Raw genomic sequence first — 14,371 nt, 5'->3', positions numbered from 1 at the left:
AAATGGCAGACTGCTCCAGTACCTTTGCCAAGAAAACGCCAAATGGGATCGTGGAGTGTCAGACACATGTAAAAAAAGAAACAAGTAAATAACTAGATTGTGGGTATCTTTAATATAGTGGACTATTGTCATTGTATAAAGAAGTTCAGTGAATTAAAAGAAAAATGGGAAGATATGTATAAAAAAAGAGAAAAAGACAAGAGTCAAAATAAGAATATACACAACTACAAAAACCTTGTAGTGAAACAACATTAAAAGCATCTTGGGGCCCAGATTAAGAACTTCCTAGTTGCTGGCTGTCCTGGATGTGGACCCTGCTTGGGCCAGGATTTTTCTTTATTATAAAATTAAAAGAATACTGTGAGAGAAAGAACTGATAAGTAGAAGTGTGTATAAAATGGTTTTATTTATAAACAGATGCATATATGTATTAACTTGTATCTAATGGCAGTCACCTGGGGGGGGGGGGGAAGAAAGGGGGAAAAGCAGAAAAAAATAAATGATAGTTTTCTTACATATTTAAAAGAAATAACAAGTTGTACATAATAGATTTACAGTTTCATGTATAATCATCTTTTTTTTCTATTCTATGTTGGTGAAATACTTATTTTATTTCTTAAGTTCTGAATAAAATAAATACAATTTTAAAAAAGAACATTGTGAACTATCAAATACTGGATAGGAGATGAGCGATCAGAGAGATACCTCAAGGAGGAGTTGATACCCTCATTTTTTTTTTCACTTTAATCTCTTCTCTACTTCCTATCTGTTAGGTAACAACTAGCAAGTTGAGAAATCTTCTGTTTCTAATGTATTGAAATTGCGAGGTGGTCTGCTAGAAAGAGCACCGAGTCTGGAAGTAGGAAGTCTGGGTTCAAATTTGGCATCTGATACTTCCTAGCTGAGTGGTTCTGAGCAAGTCACTTGCTCTCTATTTGCCTCAGTTTCCTCAACTGTAAAATGGGAGTGATAATAATACCTCCCTTGAACAGTTGTGGTGAGGATCAGAGATGATATTGTAAAGCATTTAGCACAGTGTCTGGCACATGGTAGATATTATATAAATGTTAAGTATAATTAGCTTTGTACAAAGAATTTAAAGTGGCCTTGGGAAACTTCTCATCAGCCTCCCAGATATTCCCAACAAGAGCCAATAGCTTTGTTATCAGAACCAAACTAAAAATTATCCTGTCTCTCGCTCTCTCTCTCTCTCTCTCTCTCTCCCTCTGTCTCTCTCTCTCTCTCTGTCTCTCTCTCATATTCCCAGGGCTGGTTTTGACCTTTTGTTAAATACAAGGAATGAGAAATGATCTGTCTGAATTTCTCCCCAAGGAATTAAAAAAATGAACCAAGTTTTAAAGCATCATTTTTTCCCTAGAGACTAAGTGACTTTTCACCTTCTACTGCCAAATGACATCATCCTGTGTTTCACTGGCTATCTCTCCAAACTCATTAGGTCATTTCTCCACTTTTGAGCCAGCGGTTCAAAGTTCCAGCCCTAGAATTTTGCGACCGAAAAATCTAACAGATAAGGATTATGCATTTAGAACTGGAAAGAACCAAGGAGCAAGGAGACTAAATTATCTAATATCTTCATTTTATAGATAAAGAAACTAAGGACCAGGGAGCTTAATTGATTTGCCTAAGGTCTCAAAGTTCTAAAAGCTGGAGTAGACAAGTCTTTTGCTTCTAGAGATAGCACTTTTTCCAGTAGCTAGATTTTTGTGTTGTTTTTACAATACTTAATCCCAAGTAATTCTACAGAGCTGAAATTATAATTATTTTAAAAGAGAACAAACTTGAGCTCATTAGATGAAAGAAAGGAAATCGAGGAGGTAAATGGAGATGATGTAGTCAGAGGAGAGATGATATGTATAAAGCAAAGATATCAAACAGATAGGCTCCGGCCACATGATGGCCCATAATACTCTCAGTGCAAATTAGAATATAATTGGGAAATATTTTCTGAAATAAGTAGAAATACAATAGATAATGTCAATATTTAGTTTTCTAAGTCAATATATGGCTTGCAGAGATCCTTACTTATGGTTTAATGGCCACCATTTCTATTTGACTTTGAACCAGATTTTGAAGGACCAAAATGGTATGGAGCAGCCTCTAAGTTGTAGAACAGCTCTTTGAGCCATTCTCTATCATAAAGGTCACATGAGGAGCACAGAATGAATGTTTTGCTACCAAAGTCCTCCTAGAGGAGGAAGAAGGTAGATTTCACGGGCTAAACCCTCCATTTTCTGCCAGGATGCGCTCTTCAGGGAGGAGAACTTTCAAAATCTGGTTCATCAAATGATAGGATTTGAAGCTGGAATCTGCCTAGTCTGCCTATATTTTACATAAAGGGACTGAGACCGAGAAAGTGACCCATAACTGGGCAGCATTTCAATCTAGGTGTCTTGGCTGAATTAGGGCACTTTCCATTACATCATCCTGCTTTTCCCTCTTCATACTAAGGTAAAAGGAGCAGAAAAAAAGCTAACAATAAAGCAAACAGTCTGGTTTGGGCGGATTCACAGTCCTTTCATTTCCTCTATGATTATAGGCAGGTAAAAATACATGGACAAAATCATGACCCTGATTCTCCATTTGGGCAGAAAGCATCCAATTTTCAATATTTACCATGTAAAAGCCCAAAGTTACTATTAACTAGCCAGGGCCACAGAACCTCTTTTATCTAGAGCTGTATATTCCAGCCAAGGGAGAAATGAAGGAATTCTCATACCCACACACATGCATTCACAACACATACACATTACACATATAACACTTACACGGACACATACATACACACATATAAATTCAGTTAATAAGCACTTATTAAGCACCTACTACCTACAGAACATTCTTTCTCTAGGAATTCCCTCTTCTAGTCTAATGGGCTCTCATGTTACACCAGTAGAGTGAAGCCTCTGGGTACCAATGGATGGTTCTAGATTTGAATATTGAAGAAGCTGATGAGTAAAATAGAGAGGATACCCTGGCTTGTCCATTAGTCCCTTAAACCCCCAACTCCTTGATTTCCCAGACTCTGTACAACCTGTTATTTTAGGTGGTTGGTTTAGGTTGTGGTGACTGCTGTTTGTTCATCTGATGTACTACGCTGTCTTCCTGTTACTCTTAGGATGCCATTCTAAGGCTGCTGTTATTTGTCTCTTAATTATTTTAATTATATTTTGTGGTGCAGTACATACATATCCCCACCCAAGGTTGAGCAAATATTATTGCAACCATGAAATAAAAAACAAGTGGGGCAGGATGGGCTGGGGTGGATTTCAGGTATTGAGAAATGGGCAGAGGCAGAGAGTTGGGAGATCCCATATTGCAATTTAAAAAACAGCTGATAGGACTAGTTAGCTAGAAGGCAGATCGTGTGAAGGGAGCAGATGAAGGGAAAAGAACCCTGTGTAGAAAATCAATTGTATATCCTCATTCTGGCTCTAATAACTAAATGTGTGACCTCGAGGAAGTCACTTCGTTGGTCTGGCTCTCTGTTTTCTCATCTGGAACATGGAAGAGTTAGATTTGATGATTTCTAAGAATCTTTCCATCTCTGACATTATATAATCAAATAACTAATAGAAGATGGAGACAGATTTTCTTTGGCTCAAGATTTGCCCAATTCATTTTAGAGACAGGAGGTCTGTGTTTTATCTAGAGCTATAAACTACAGCCAAGGGAGAAATGAAGTAATTTTCATACCCACACACATGCATTCGTAACACACACACACATTACACATATAATGCATACACACATGCATGCACACATACATACACACATATACCTATACAGACAGCACATTTACAATGTATGTACCATACACATGATATACATGCATATGCATAAAGCTGTACACACATATTCACATGTATACAACACACATACACACACAATCCACTTGGTAGGAAATTATTTAGAATTATTTACAAGACCCGGACCCTTCAGATGACTACTTTTTTCTTTCTCTGACATGCAGAAGAATGATCCATGTCTGGTCCCCTCATCTCTGAAGTGTCCAGCACAGAGCCAGGGAGTCAGGCTCTCGCTTTTACACCCTGATGGTGGTGGAAGTGACAGCTGGGGTAGAAGAAAGAGTCCAGAGCTGGGAACCAGAAGTCCTGGCTCCAGTCCTGGCTCTGCCCTAGGTTGTTGCGTGATTCTGGGGGAAGACAAGACCCATTTTCTCTTAGACCTTGATTTTCCTTTTTGTAACTAAAAACAGTCCAACGATGAGCGAAAGCCAGGCCAGTGCACGTCCTAAAGGAGGAAGAGGGTCTGAGGATGTAGTGAAGTTTTCGAGGGAGAAGGTCCTAGATTTTAGAACAGACGAGATCACAAGCCATTGAGGGTCAGGACATATTCACGGCCATTGGGCACCCCAGCAGCAGGAGCACAGACCACTTTGTCTTGTATATATCAGAAGGCTCAGGTAACATCTCATAAATACAAACACACATACACACACACCTGGAATCCGTCCCTCTGCCCAAGTATTATCTCTGAAGAAAAAAGGAGACAAAGGAAGGACTTGGTAATGAATCCAGGATTAGCAACACACATCCTTGCTTAATGATTATATCCTATTAAGCTAACTAAATCTCTTCTTTTTTTGCTTGTGCTAGATAATTCATTTAATCCACCTTGACATTTGGCCTTAGGATAGTTTCCCAAGATTCCTAGCACAAGTAGCCTTCTTTTGTGCTTCAGATGTGATATCACTTAATAAAGTTTAAAATACCACACAAATCGAGAATCATAATATTGACAAAGATTAAAAAAAAAAAAGCAAGAGGAAGAGGAGAAGAAGGAAGCAAAGGAGGAGGAAGAGGAGGCAAGGAAAGAGAAGGAGAAAAAGAAGAAAGAGGTAGAGTAAGAGAAGGAGAAAGAGGAGAAGAAAAAGGAGAAAGAGGCAGAGTAACAGGAGGAGGAGAAAGAGAAGGAGGAGAAATAAAAAGGGAAGAAGAGAAAGGAAGGGAAGGAAGAAGGTGACTATTGGGAGAGTATTGATTGAAAACCCTACCTAGAGTACAAAACTGCATTTAGAGAGCCTTTCACTGAATGTTTTCAAAGCAAAGCTCATTAAGAAACAGGAGCAAACAGCAACAATAGTTTATCTGTTAACAGAGGAAATGTTCTTACAAACCACGGGCCCTCCTTCTGCTGTCCTAATATATTCTTTGGATACATTGGATCTCAGGACCAAATTCTATGTAAACAGTACAGTTATAAAAGTGCAAATTGGTTTACAAATACTCAAGAGTTTGACTCTAAAATGTCATAAACTCAGTTATTCTCCAGGCTGTACAGCTGCTTTGAGGTAGACCTGGCAGAGCTCCTGGAAACGCTCTGAATGGCCTTTCAGGCAAACACTGTGTGTGTGGAGAAACTTATTTCTAATCATTTCCTTCCTTTTTCCAGAGTCAAAAACCACTTGCAGTAGATGAGCCCCTGACAACATCCCGTTTTTATTCATCACATGATTTTAGCTTCATTTTTTTCTCTAAAACATCTGAATCCGGCCACCCACTGGAAGTTGGTCTGGATTTTTGCTCTTCCCCAGCAGCACCAGTTGGCTTCTTGAGGACCACCGGCCACATCATTCCGAAGAAGGCAGGAGTCACCCACTCTAGCAAAAGGATTGCTCACAGGTGCTCAGGCCATAGTAACTTTCAGATGATTTATGTAAAATCAAGGTCATTCCTGCTCACCTTGAATTTTCTGGCTCTTTTACCCCAGTATATAAACAATCAACCAAGCTCCCCAGTCAGTCCATAAAAAATAGGGGTCAATTCGATTTTTAGATCCTTATCCTCCCTGAAGCTTTTCCTGACTAGCCCCAGAAGGTCACAGAAAGGTATATGATAGGATAATAGATATAGAGCTGAAAGGGATAGAAAACCTGGAGCTAGGTTAAGGGACCTGCCCAAAGTCACAGAGACAGGTTTTGAATGCAGCTCTTCTAGTTTTAAATGCAGCAGGTTTTGAATGCAGCTCTTCTAGTTTTAAATGCAGTCCTTTTTCCTTTTTACAGAGTTATATACTCCCTGGTGATCTCTTTTATTTTGTATCGCTCCATCAGGTATATGTGACGTATGAGTTTATCTGTAATGGAGCAAATTTCACTGGCTAGCTCAATTATAAGCACTTCTAAGGGCTGAATGGACTTGTTTTATATGCTCTCTTTCTCACAAGTGACAAGTTAAGAGAAACTTGAAATCATAGTATCTCAAGCTACACAGGACTTTAAAGCTGTCTAGTCCAAAAAAGTTAAGATTTGAGTATGATCACAAAACATATATCAAAGGCAGAATTTGAACCCAGTCCTGTGCTTCTAAAACTAATCCTCTTGTGATTCAGGCCAGTTCCAATGCTCTTGTGATGGAGAGAGCCATCTGTGCCCAGAGAGAGAGGTCTGTGGGGACTGAATGCAGATCACAATATAGTATTTTCATTTTTTTTAGTTGTTGTTTGCTTGCTTTTTTTTCTTTCTCATTTTCCCCCTTTTTGTTCTGATTTTTCTTGTGCAGCAAGATAATTGTGGAAATATGTATAAAAGAATTGCACATGTTAAACATATATTGGATTGCTTACTGTGTAGGGGAGGGGATAGGAGAAAGGGGAGAGAGAATTTGGAACACCAGGTTTTGCAAGGGTGAATGTTGAAAACTCTCTATGCATATATTTTGAAACTAAAAGGCTTTAATAAAAAAATAAATAAAACTAATCCTCTTTCTACTGTATTACACTATGTTTCTAATAAATGATCATTAAGCATAAATATTCTTAACATGAAAATTCTTCCTGCAATTTTTCTTCTTTCTTTCTTTTTGTAAAATGCTAGTCAAAAGTCATTGTAATTATAAGCAGGGACTATGAGTTTCTTGGTTGCTTTGTTTGTTTGTTTTCCAGTTCTTTTGGTTATTATCTACTCTACTAAGGATAATGTAGATAAATAATGAACTTACCTTTTTTATTCTGATGGTCCCACAGCTCAAAACTAGAGGTAATGGGTAAAAGTTAAGGAAGCAAAGTTAGCCAGAATGTAAAGAAAACATCCTCATTAAAATGTCCAAAGTAAAATGGGGTGACTTAAGAGTTGATAAGTGGCCATCCAGTCTCTGTGGATAGATTTCCAGTTATGGATCACTCACCAAGGATGTGGAGATGCTGCACACAGGATTTCTGGCCAGATAGTTTGGATTAGAAAGTCTTAAAAGGCTCTTCCAAAACCAGGAGTCAATGATTCTATTGACAGCCAGATGGCAAAAAAGTAAACTTTTTCAAAATAATAATTGTAATTCCTCTGTCCTTGTGCTTGACTTATGAGTCTTATGAGGCGTAAACTGAACTGCAAAAATATGTTTGGAGGCTCACACATTTTGAACAATGTTGTGCCAAATTATTCCTTTGCTTAGTTTCAGAATTAGTCTTCCTATTTTCCCATTCCTCCTCTGACATTTACAATAGATCAGTCTGAAGAATAATATCTTCTGAGTCAAGTGGACAGGCCCCAACATAATCTCATTAATAAACAGTGAGAGAGGCTTCAGCAAGTTTATTTGTGCTTGTAAAATCTTTATGATTCTTTCAAAAGCATTCCATATATAATATAATAATAATTCTCACTCAGTTAAGAATATGAAATGATCCTGAATCACTTCAGTGTTCCAGCCAGACCTTGAGTTTGGCACTAAAGTAGCGTTTGCCTTCCAAAAACATCCTAAAATGCCACTGGTTTGTCCCAAACACCCCTAATTTTCTTCAATAAACCATACCATAGTTACTATTTACAAATTCATCCTAAATCTCCTTGAACTTACTTATGTTTTGGACCTCTAAAAACCCTTGAAGCTAATGAATTCCATATGTTAAGGTCAATTATCTTTATAAATAACATTTCTATGGATTGAAGCATCTTCCAAATAAGCTTTTAATGGTGATAATCTTACTACATTTGTCTTAGCCCCAAAGAAAATATATATAGTGGTTTGGGGGAAAAGCCTGAAGATTGGGATGTGGGGAGATTCTTTGGGTCTCAGCTATGTTACTTATCTTAAGTTTCAGAAAACATTTAGCTATCTACTCCTGGCTACAATAGCAAAGATTTGTTATCTATGCTATCAGGGAGTCTGAGGCTGGTGGATCTCTTAAATGTGGGGGGTTCTGAGATGCAGTGGTCAAATTGGTCAGGTATCTGAACCGTATGGTGAACCATCAGTGTCCCTAAAGAGGAGCAAACTATCCTAGATCAGGTCAAAGTTTCCATAAATCAGTGGGATCAGACTGTGAAGATCCCCTGTTATTTGAGTCTGAAATAAAGAGACCCAGTCTTCAAAAAAAAATGCATTTCTATTATATTCTATTTTTAATACTTCCTTGTATGGATTTCTATTAAGATTATCCTAAAATGTATTTATGAATTAACTTTTTTATTCTTGTTAATGCAATAATGTATTTATTGGAAAATATGACCAAATCCAAAAAGCAAACTTTCTTTTAGCCACATTCTGAAACAAATCTTTACATTTTTTGGGCTTTCCCAAAAATTCTGGTATGAAGGAGACACAAGAATACATGATCTAACACCTGCATTTCACATCTCCAGGATTCAGTTTCTTCTATAAAATGAAAAGGTCAGAGTAGGAGATTTTTGAGGTTTCTTCCAAACCTAAAAAGTCAATAAAATGGAGTCATAAGGGAGTCAGCATCCTCCTTGAAGTTTGACTTTGTCATATGTGTCACACACACACATACCCACACAATCTTCATGGTAACAGGGAGCATATCTTAAACCTGGAAGGAACTTCCCAGATCTTTCTTTTATGGTTGAGCTATTTCAGTATTGACCAATTCTCGACTCTTGGCGACCCCATTTGGAGTGTTCTTATGAAAGATCCTGGCGTAGTTTGCCATTCTCATCGAGGAACTGAGGGAAACAGGGTTAAGTGACTTGCTCAGGTCATTTACCTAATAAGTGTCTGAGGCCATAATTGAACCCAGGTTTTTCTGACTAGACTCAGAACTCTACCCACTGTGTCACCTAGCTACCCATCTTTTTTTCTAGCTGTTCTCAAAGTGTGTTTCCATGGGTTTCCCTAAAGCCATTCTGGAGTATCCTTGAATCAAAACTATTTTTCATAATGATAATAAGAGATTATTTGCCTATTAAAATGCTGCTTTCTTTTCCAAATGCATATTTGTGTGTGAAGTTGGATTTTCTTCATATACTTGAGCAAAACAACACATTATAACTGACTGAATGCAGAAACAGGTATAAGAATCTAAATAAGAATTTTCTTTTAAGCCAGAAATTAAAGAAATTTGCAAAAATTTCCAAAACAACGTCATTTCTCAACAAATAATTTATTTTGGAAAATATAATTTTTTTCATAAAAATATATTAAGCTAGCATGTAGTAGGTTTACTTCTGTCACTTTCAGTGAGTTAATGAAGATTTTTAAACTTGTCAGTTTTGATTTGCAACATGGAAAATATTGACAGTCTAAGCAGGGATATGCTAGAGTGGCTCAAAATGACTTGAGAGAGCCAAGTGTTAAATTTTCAGTGTGACATTTGTCTTTCAAAATTGCCCAATGCTATAAATCAGGGTTTGATTTATGTTTTATGGATGGTCTAGACTCAAGAAAATGATGAGAAAACATTAATAATGGAGATTAAACTTAAAAGTTGTCCTATGTGCATGCGTATCTATGTATATATAAAGATGTATGTGTGTGTGTGTGTGTGTGTGTGTGTGTGTAACTTCTTTTAAGACTCAGTTATTAAATATTTAGTACCATGCTCCTGGCTACAACTTATATAAACAAAAGCTCTTCAGGGTCATCAATAATTTTTAAGAATGTAAAAACATCTTGAAACCAAAAAATTTGAAAATTGCTGATGTATTCCAACTCCTAAGAATCAGATATATATGGAAGTAGATCTCATCTCGCACTCCCTTGTTGAAAAGGAATGCCTGAAAGCTGGATGGTGAGAAATCTAGATGTGAAATGAGAGCAGACAAAGTCTAAAAGTGAAAGCCAGAGGTATACTTTATCCAAATCCCTACAAATTGTAAATGCAATCTAAGTGTGGAAATTAAATAACAAATATGGAGGGTGGGATGGCTGCCCCTGGTAAAAAGTAGCTTGCTTTGATTTATGCCAGTTCCATCTTCATTACCAGAGAAAACATAACTTAAATATTGTTGATTTAGGAGAAGCTTTGAAATAAATCATTTTGACTTAATTCTAGGTATTATAATGTAACAGAGTTGAACTGGTAGTCCAAAAAACAGTTAAAAGGGTCTAATCTTGCATTAATTGTATGACTTTGAGCAAATCACTCTCTTAGGGTAGATATTCTCTTTTGCTCCCCATCTCTACAAAGGGGTTAGACTGATAAGGTCTGAAGTCTCTTCCATCATTTGTGCATCTATAAGTACAGAATACGAAGATAGCCGATTGGCCTTTTAAGGCTTCAGTAGAACGCTTTGTGGCTGGAAAGGCATAGGTTTTCATTTGAAATTATGTTCAAACTTAACATAGCACTTTCAGGCTTGCAAAAATGTTACATCATCTTCCAGGACTTGGGGAAACTTGGAAAGGAGGGATAGTAGGGGGCCTGAATTGTTTCCAGTCTTTCCCTTCCCTCTTCCCTTAACTATTTTGTAGCACATTCTCCTACTCCAGAATTCTCTGAAGCTGTTTTCCCTGCATCCTCAGCTACGTCCAGTGGTACCATTTAATTCCATACCATATCAATCATGCTATCACTCACATCCTCAAGGGACACATTTTAGGTTTTTTTTCTGCCCCCAACTTCCAAGGACCCAGAATAGTCAGTGAGGGAGCAGGAGTGACTAAGGATACATCAAGTGAGGAGCTGGGGAGATATAGAGGACAGATCATAAAAATCTCTGTCTCAAGTCTAGATGAGGATGGAGTGAGGTGAGTGGGTAATAAGAATTTGGGAAAGGGGGAAAGGAAGATGTCAAGAGTGGTGAAATCTCAAGTATCAGAGAACAAGATTCAGAACCATTGTGTTTATGTCAGTATGGATCACAGGGATGAAGGACTGAGTGAATGAAAAAAGCATTTATTAAGTGCTTACTATATGTCAAGCTGGCGAAGAATCCCATCAAGACAAACTGAACATTTGCTGATCATAGACATCAAAGAAATAACAAAACAAAAAATATTGACTGTGTAAAAGCCATGCTTATTATAGCTTATTACATGCTTATTATGAACAGTTTATTATGGATATCTAAATACCACATAGCAGTTATGATTCTGAACATCATTAAATGCACAAGGGATTCACTTGGACATAAGTTTTATTTGAGGAGAACTGGGTAAACACTCACTTGCCTTCATATATTCGTCACTCACACAACACAAGAGTCACACTCAACTTAAATTGTTAACTCTTTCAGCACCATAGCCACTAGATAGGATGTTATTTTTTTTTTTTCTAGCTGTTCTCTATCTTCCTAGGTAACTTTGCCTTGTAGCCCAGCCAGCTAAATGTTTTCCAGCTTTCTTGTACCTACTCACTGGTACTGCTGTACCAATTTGTGCCATTTTCACCTGAATACTGACCCAAGTCCCTATATTGCTAAGTCTTGAAGGAAAACAACAATATGGAGAGCATAAAAAAAATCAAGAAGTTCTTCCCAATATCTTGAAATGCTTTTGTAATCCTTGAGTGCTCAAGGAGAGAGCTCCGATGAAAAATAAATTTGTGCTAAATATCATTGTAATAACTCATCAGCACACAAAGAACTGAAAACACTCAGGGGAAGAAAAGTGTAGTAAACAGTTAAACAGGTATCAGGGGAGGCCTGTTTCCTGTGAGGTCCCTAAACGTCATAGTTCCTTCCTCTGGAAAAAAAAAAGTAAATATTATTTTCTTTTGGGGACTATTCTGATGATCACACTTGGAGTATAATTGGAAATTCATAGACTCAACAAACATTTATTAAGTACTTTCTTTGTGCAAGGCATTTACTTTGCTGTTTATCATCAAACAGCACTGTGTAATGCATAATTTTTAAAAATGTACTAAGAAATAGAAGTGACAGCTTTGGTTTCTAAACGTATTGGTTCCTAAATAGAAAACATTTTGAAAGCTTTCAAGAAAATTCAACTATATTTTGTTATGAAAATTCAAACAAGGATAGGTGCCTGGGAAGTTGGATGTTATAATTAAGTTCATTGCTCTTTTGAATTTAATTACCTGCTTTTTAAAAACACACACAGTTGGTAAGTAGTTTCAACAAAATTCCTGTGACATAAAGAATAAACAAATCTAACATATGGACAATCTCCAAGAAGCTATTTAGTATTTTTTTTTTTTTAGCAGTTTGTGTTGGTGATTAAGTCAGAGGGAGGGGGATTACCAAGTGTGGAAATGAGCTACATGCAAAAGCTAATGTTTTTGCTTTGTTTTTGTTTTTAAATAAATGGTCTTTAAATATGGAGTTCTGTGAAAAACTCAGTTCAGTCTCCCAAATTATAGCAGTCTCTAGCAAAATCCGGAGTCCTTGAATCATTAAATAAAAGAACGGGAAATATTAAAAAAAAAAAAAAATAAACAAACAGAAAAACATGTACTTAAGATCCCTGGAACATGCTCTACTTAGATGAAATCATCAAAAATGGTTCCTGTGGCGGGCATGCTTTAGTAAAAGACCCAATGGCCAAAGTTTCCAGCGTTGTCCAGGAGAAGAGCAGTCTGTACAAAATACTAGCGTGGATGCACAAGGCCGGCCTCACATCCCCAAGCCAGTCAATGCTCTTTGACTGGGACAGATCCCGGCGTTTGGTCTGTCCTGACAGTTTAAAAGATCTTGCATTCGTTCATGGAAAAGAGCTTCCTCCTGCTCCTTTTCCTGGCATGATTCACTGCAGTTCTGACGGCACACTCAAATACCTGTTGCACCCCTCGGTTGCTAAGAGCCGAGCACTCCAGGTAGCCCTTGGCCTTCACCTCCTGAGCCAGCCTTTTCCCATCCACTGAGTTAATACAGGAAGCCCTGTGGGGTCCCATTTCCCGCTGGTCAGTCTGCGTGGCCACCACCAGCACCGGTGTGCAGGGCAAGTTGCTCCGGATCTCACCAATCCATTTGTTTCTCAGGCTCAAGAAGGAGTTATGGTTGGCCACCGAATAGCACATGAGCACCACGTCCGCCTGCTGGTAGGAGAGCGGGCGGATGCTTTTGAAGGCGTCGTTGCCCGCCGTGTCCCAAAGGCCCAGGCTGATCTGGATGCCATCCATGAAGACGTCCACCCCGGCGTTCTCATACACGGTGGGCTTATACATCTCGGGGAACGTCTCGGACGTGAAGCGCACCAGGAGGGCTGTTTTCCCCACCGCTGCGTCCCCCACTAACACACATTTGATGGAATTCAGCATCTTGCGGAGTCGGTTCCCAGGAACAATATCAGTCCTGGAGCACTGAGTACCTCACGGAGCTGGAGAAGCACACGCCATTCAGCTGCAGGGAGGACGGAAGGCAAGGTCTCTTCTCAATCTCACCACTTTGTGGGATTCCACATCCCTCTGTTAACTGAGGTACCCTGGAGTAACGGGCAACGTCGTCTCCCTCCTAGAACAGAAATGGAAAAAGAGAAAATTTTAGCTGAGGTACACTGGGTGTAATAGGCAACGGATCCTCATCTCCCTCCTAGAACAGAAATAGAAGAAAAAATTTTACCATATTTTATTTTTCGGATCTGTTTTGTCAAGACCCTGGCAGGACTGACTTTGAGGTCACTGCATGAGCTCATATTTCACAGAGGTCTAATTTTATTGATAGAGGAGAGACCCAACAAGGAAACTCCTTCGACTTGGGCACATGAGCACTGTTCTGTAATGGTTAGTCTTAGAGAGGCACCGGCAGGGAAGTGCCCAGAATCTCCCCCACCAGCAGGTTTGAGAGGCAAGATTGATCCTTAGCCTTCCTGACCCCGAGTGACCAGAACTCCAGCTCCTGCCCCATGGAGCCTTTCTACAGCACAGCGAGGAAGGCAGTGGGAAAATGGCAGACCACACAGGTGGTTGGGCCAGCCCAGCTCTACATTTGAGTCACTGCCTCAGCTCAGCTACATTGCAGCAATGCCCCCTGCCCCGGATCACACACGAGCTGTCATTTCACCCCTCTCCCACCCACTGGGGGAAGCGCTGATCAGTTTTCCCACTAGTCCTCTCACACATGACCTATGAAGAAGCACGGGTTGTCTGATTTGATCTTTGAAACAGCCCAGTGATCAAAGACCAAGACACGACTCAGATAACAACCGAAAAAGGTCTGATAGAAATCGGGTGTGTGAGGCAGATTTTTCAGACTAGC

At 38.8% G+C, this 14,371-nt stretch overlaps 1 protein-coding gene across 2 annotated transcripts in view; it reads right to left on the bottom strand.

The window, feature by feature from the left end:
* Positions 1-11,095: 11,095 nt before the first annotated feature.
* The window catches only part of RHOH (ras homolog family member H), a 47,722-nt gene continuing 44,446 nt past the window's right edge, over positions 11,096-14,371 (bottom strand). For both annotated transcript variants that reach the window (XM_031943971.1, XM_031943972.1), the window contains one exon: positions 11,096-13,627. In XM_031943971.1, coding sequence (XP_031799831.1) covers positions 12,859-13,434 — 576 coding nt within the window. In that variant the 5' untranslated portion in view covers positions 13,435-13,627 and the 3' untranslated portion in view covers positions 11,096-12,858. The remainder of the gene's footprint in view (positions 13,628-14,371) is intronic.

Source organism: Sarcophilus harrisii, chromosome 6 (assembly GCF_902635505.1).
Source record: "Sarcophilus harrisii chromosome 6, mSarHar1.11, whole genome shotgun sequence".
Taxonomy (NCBI): Eukaryota; Metazoa; Chordata; class Mammalia; order Dasyuromorphia; family Dasyuridae; genus Sarcophilus; species Sarcophilus harrisii.
This window is presented reverse-complemented; position numbering and strand designations above follow the sequence as displayed.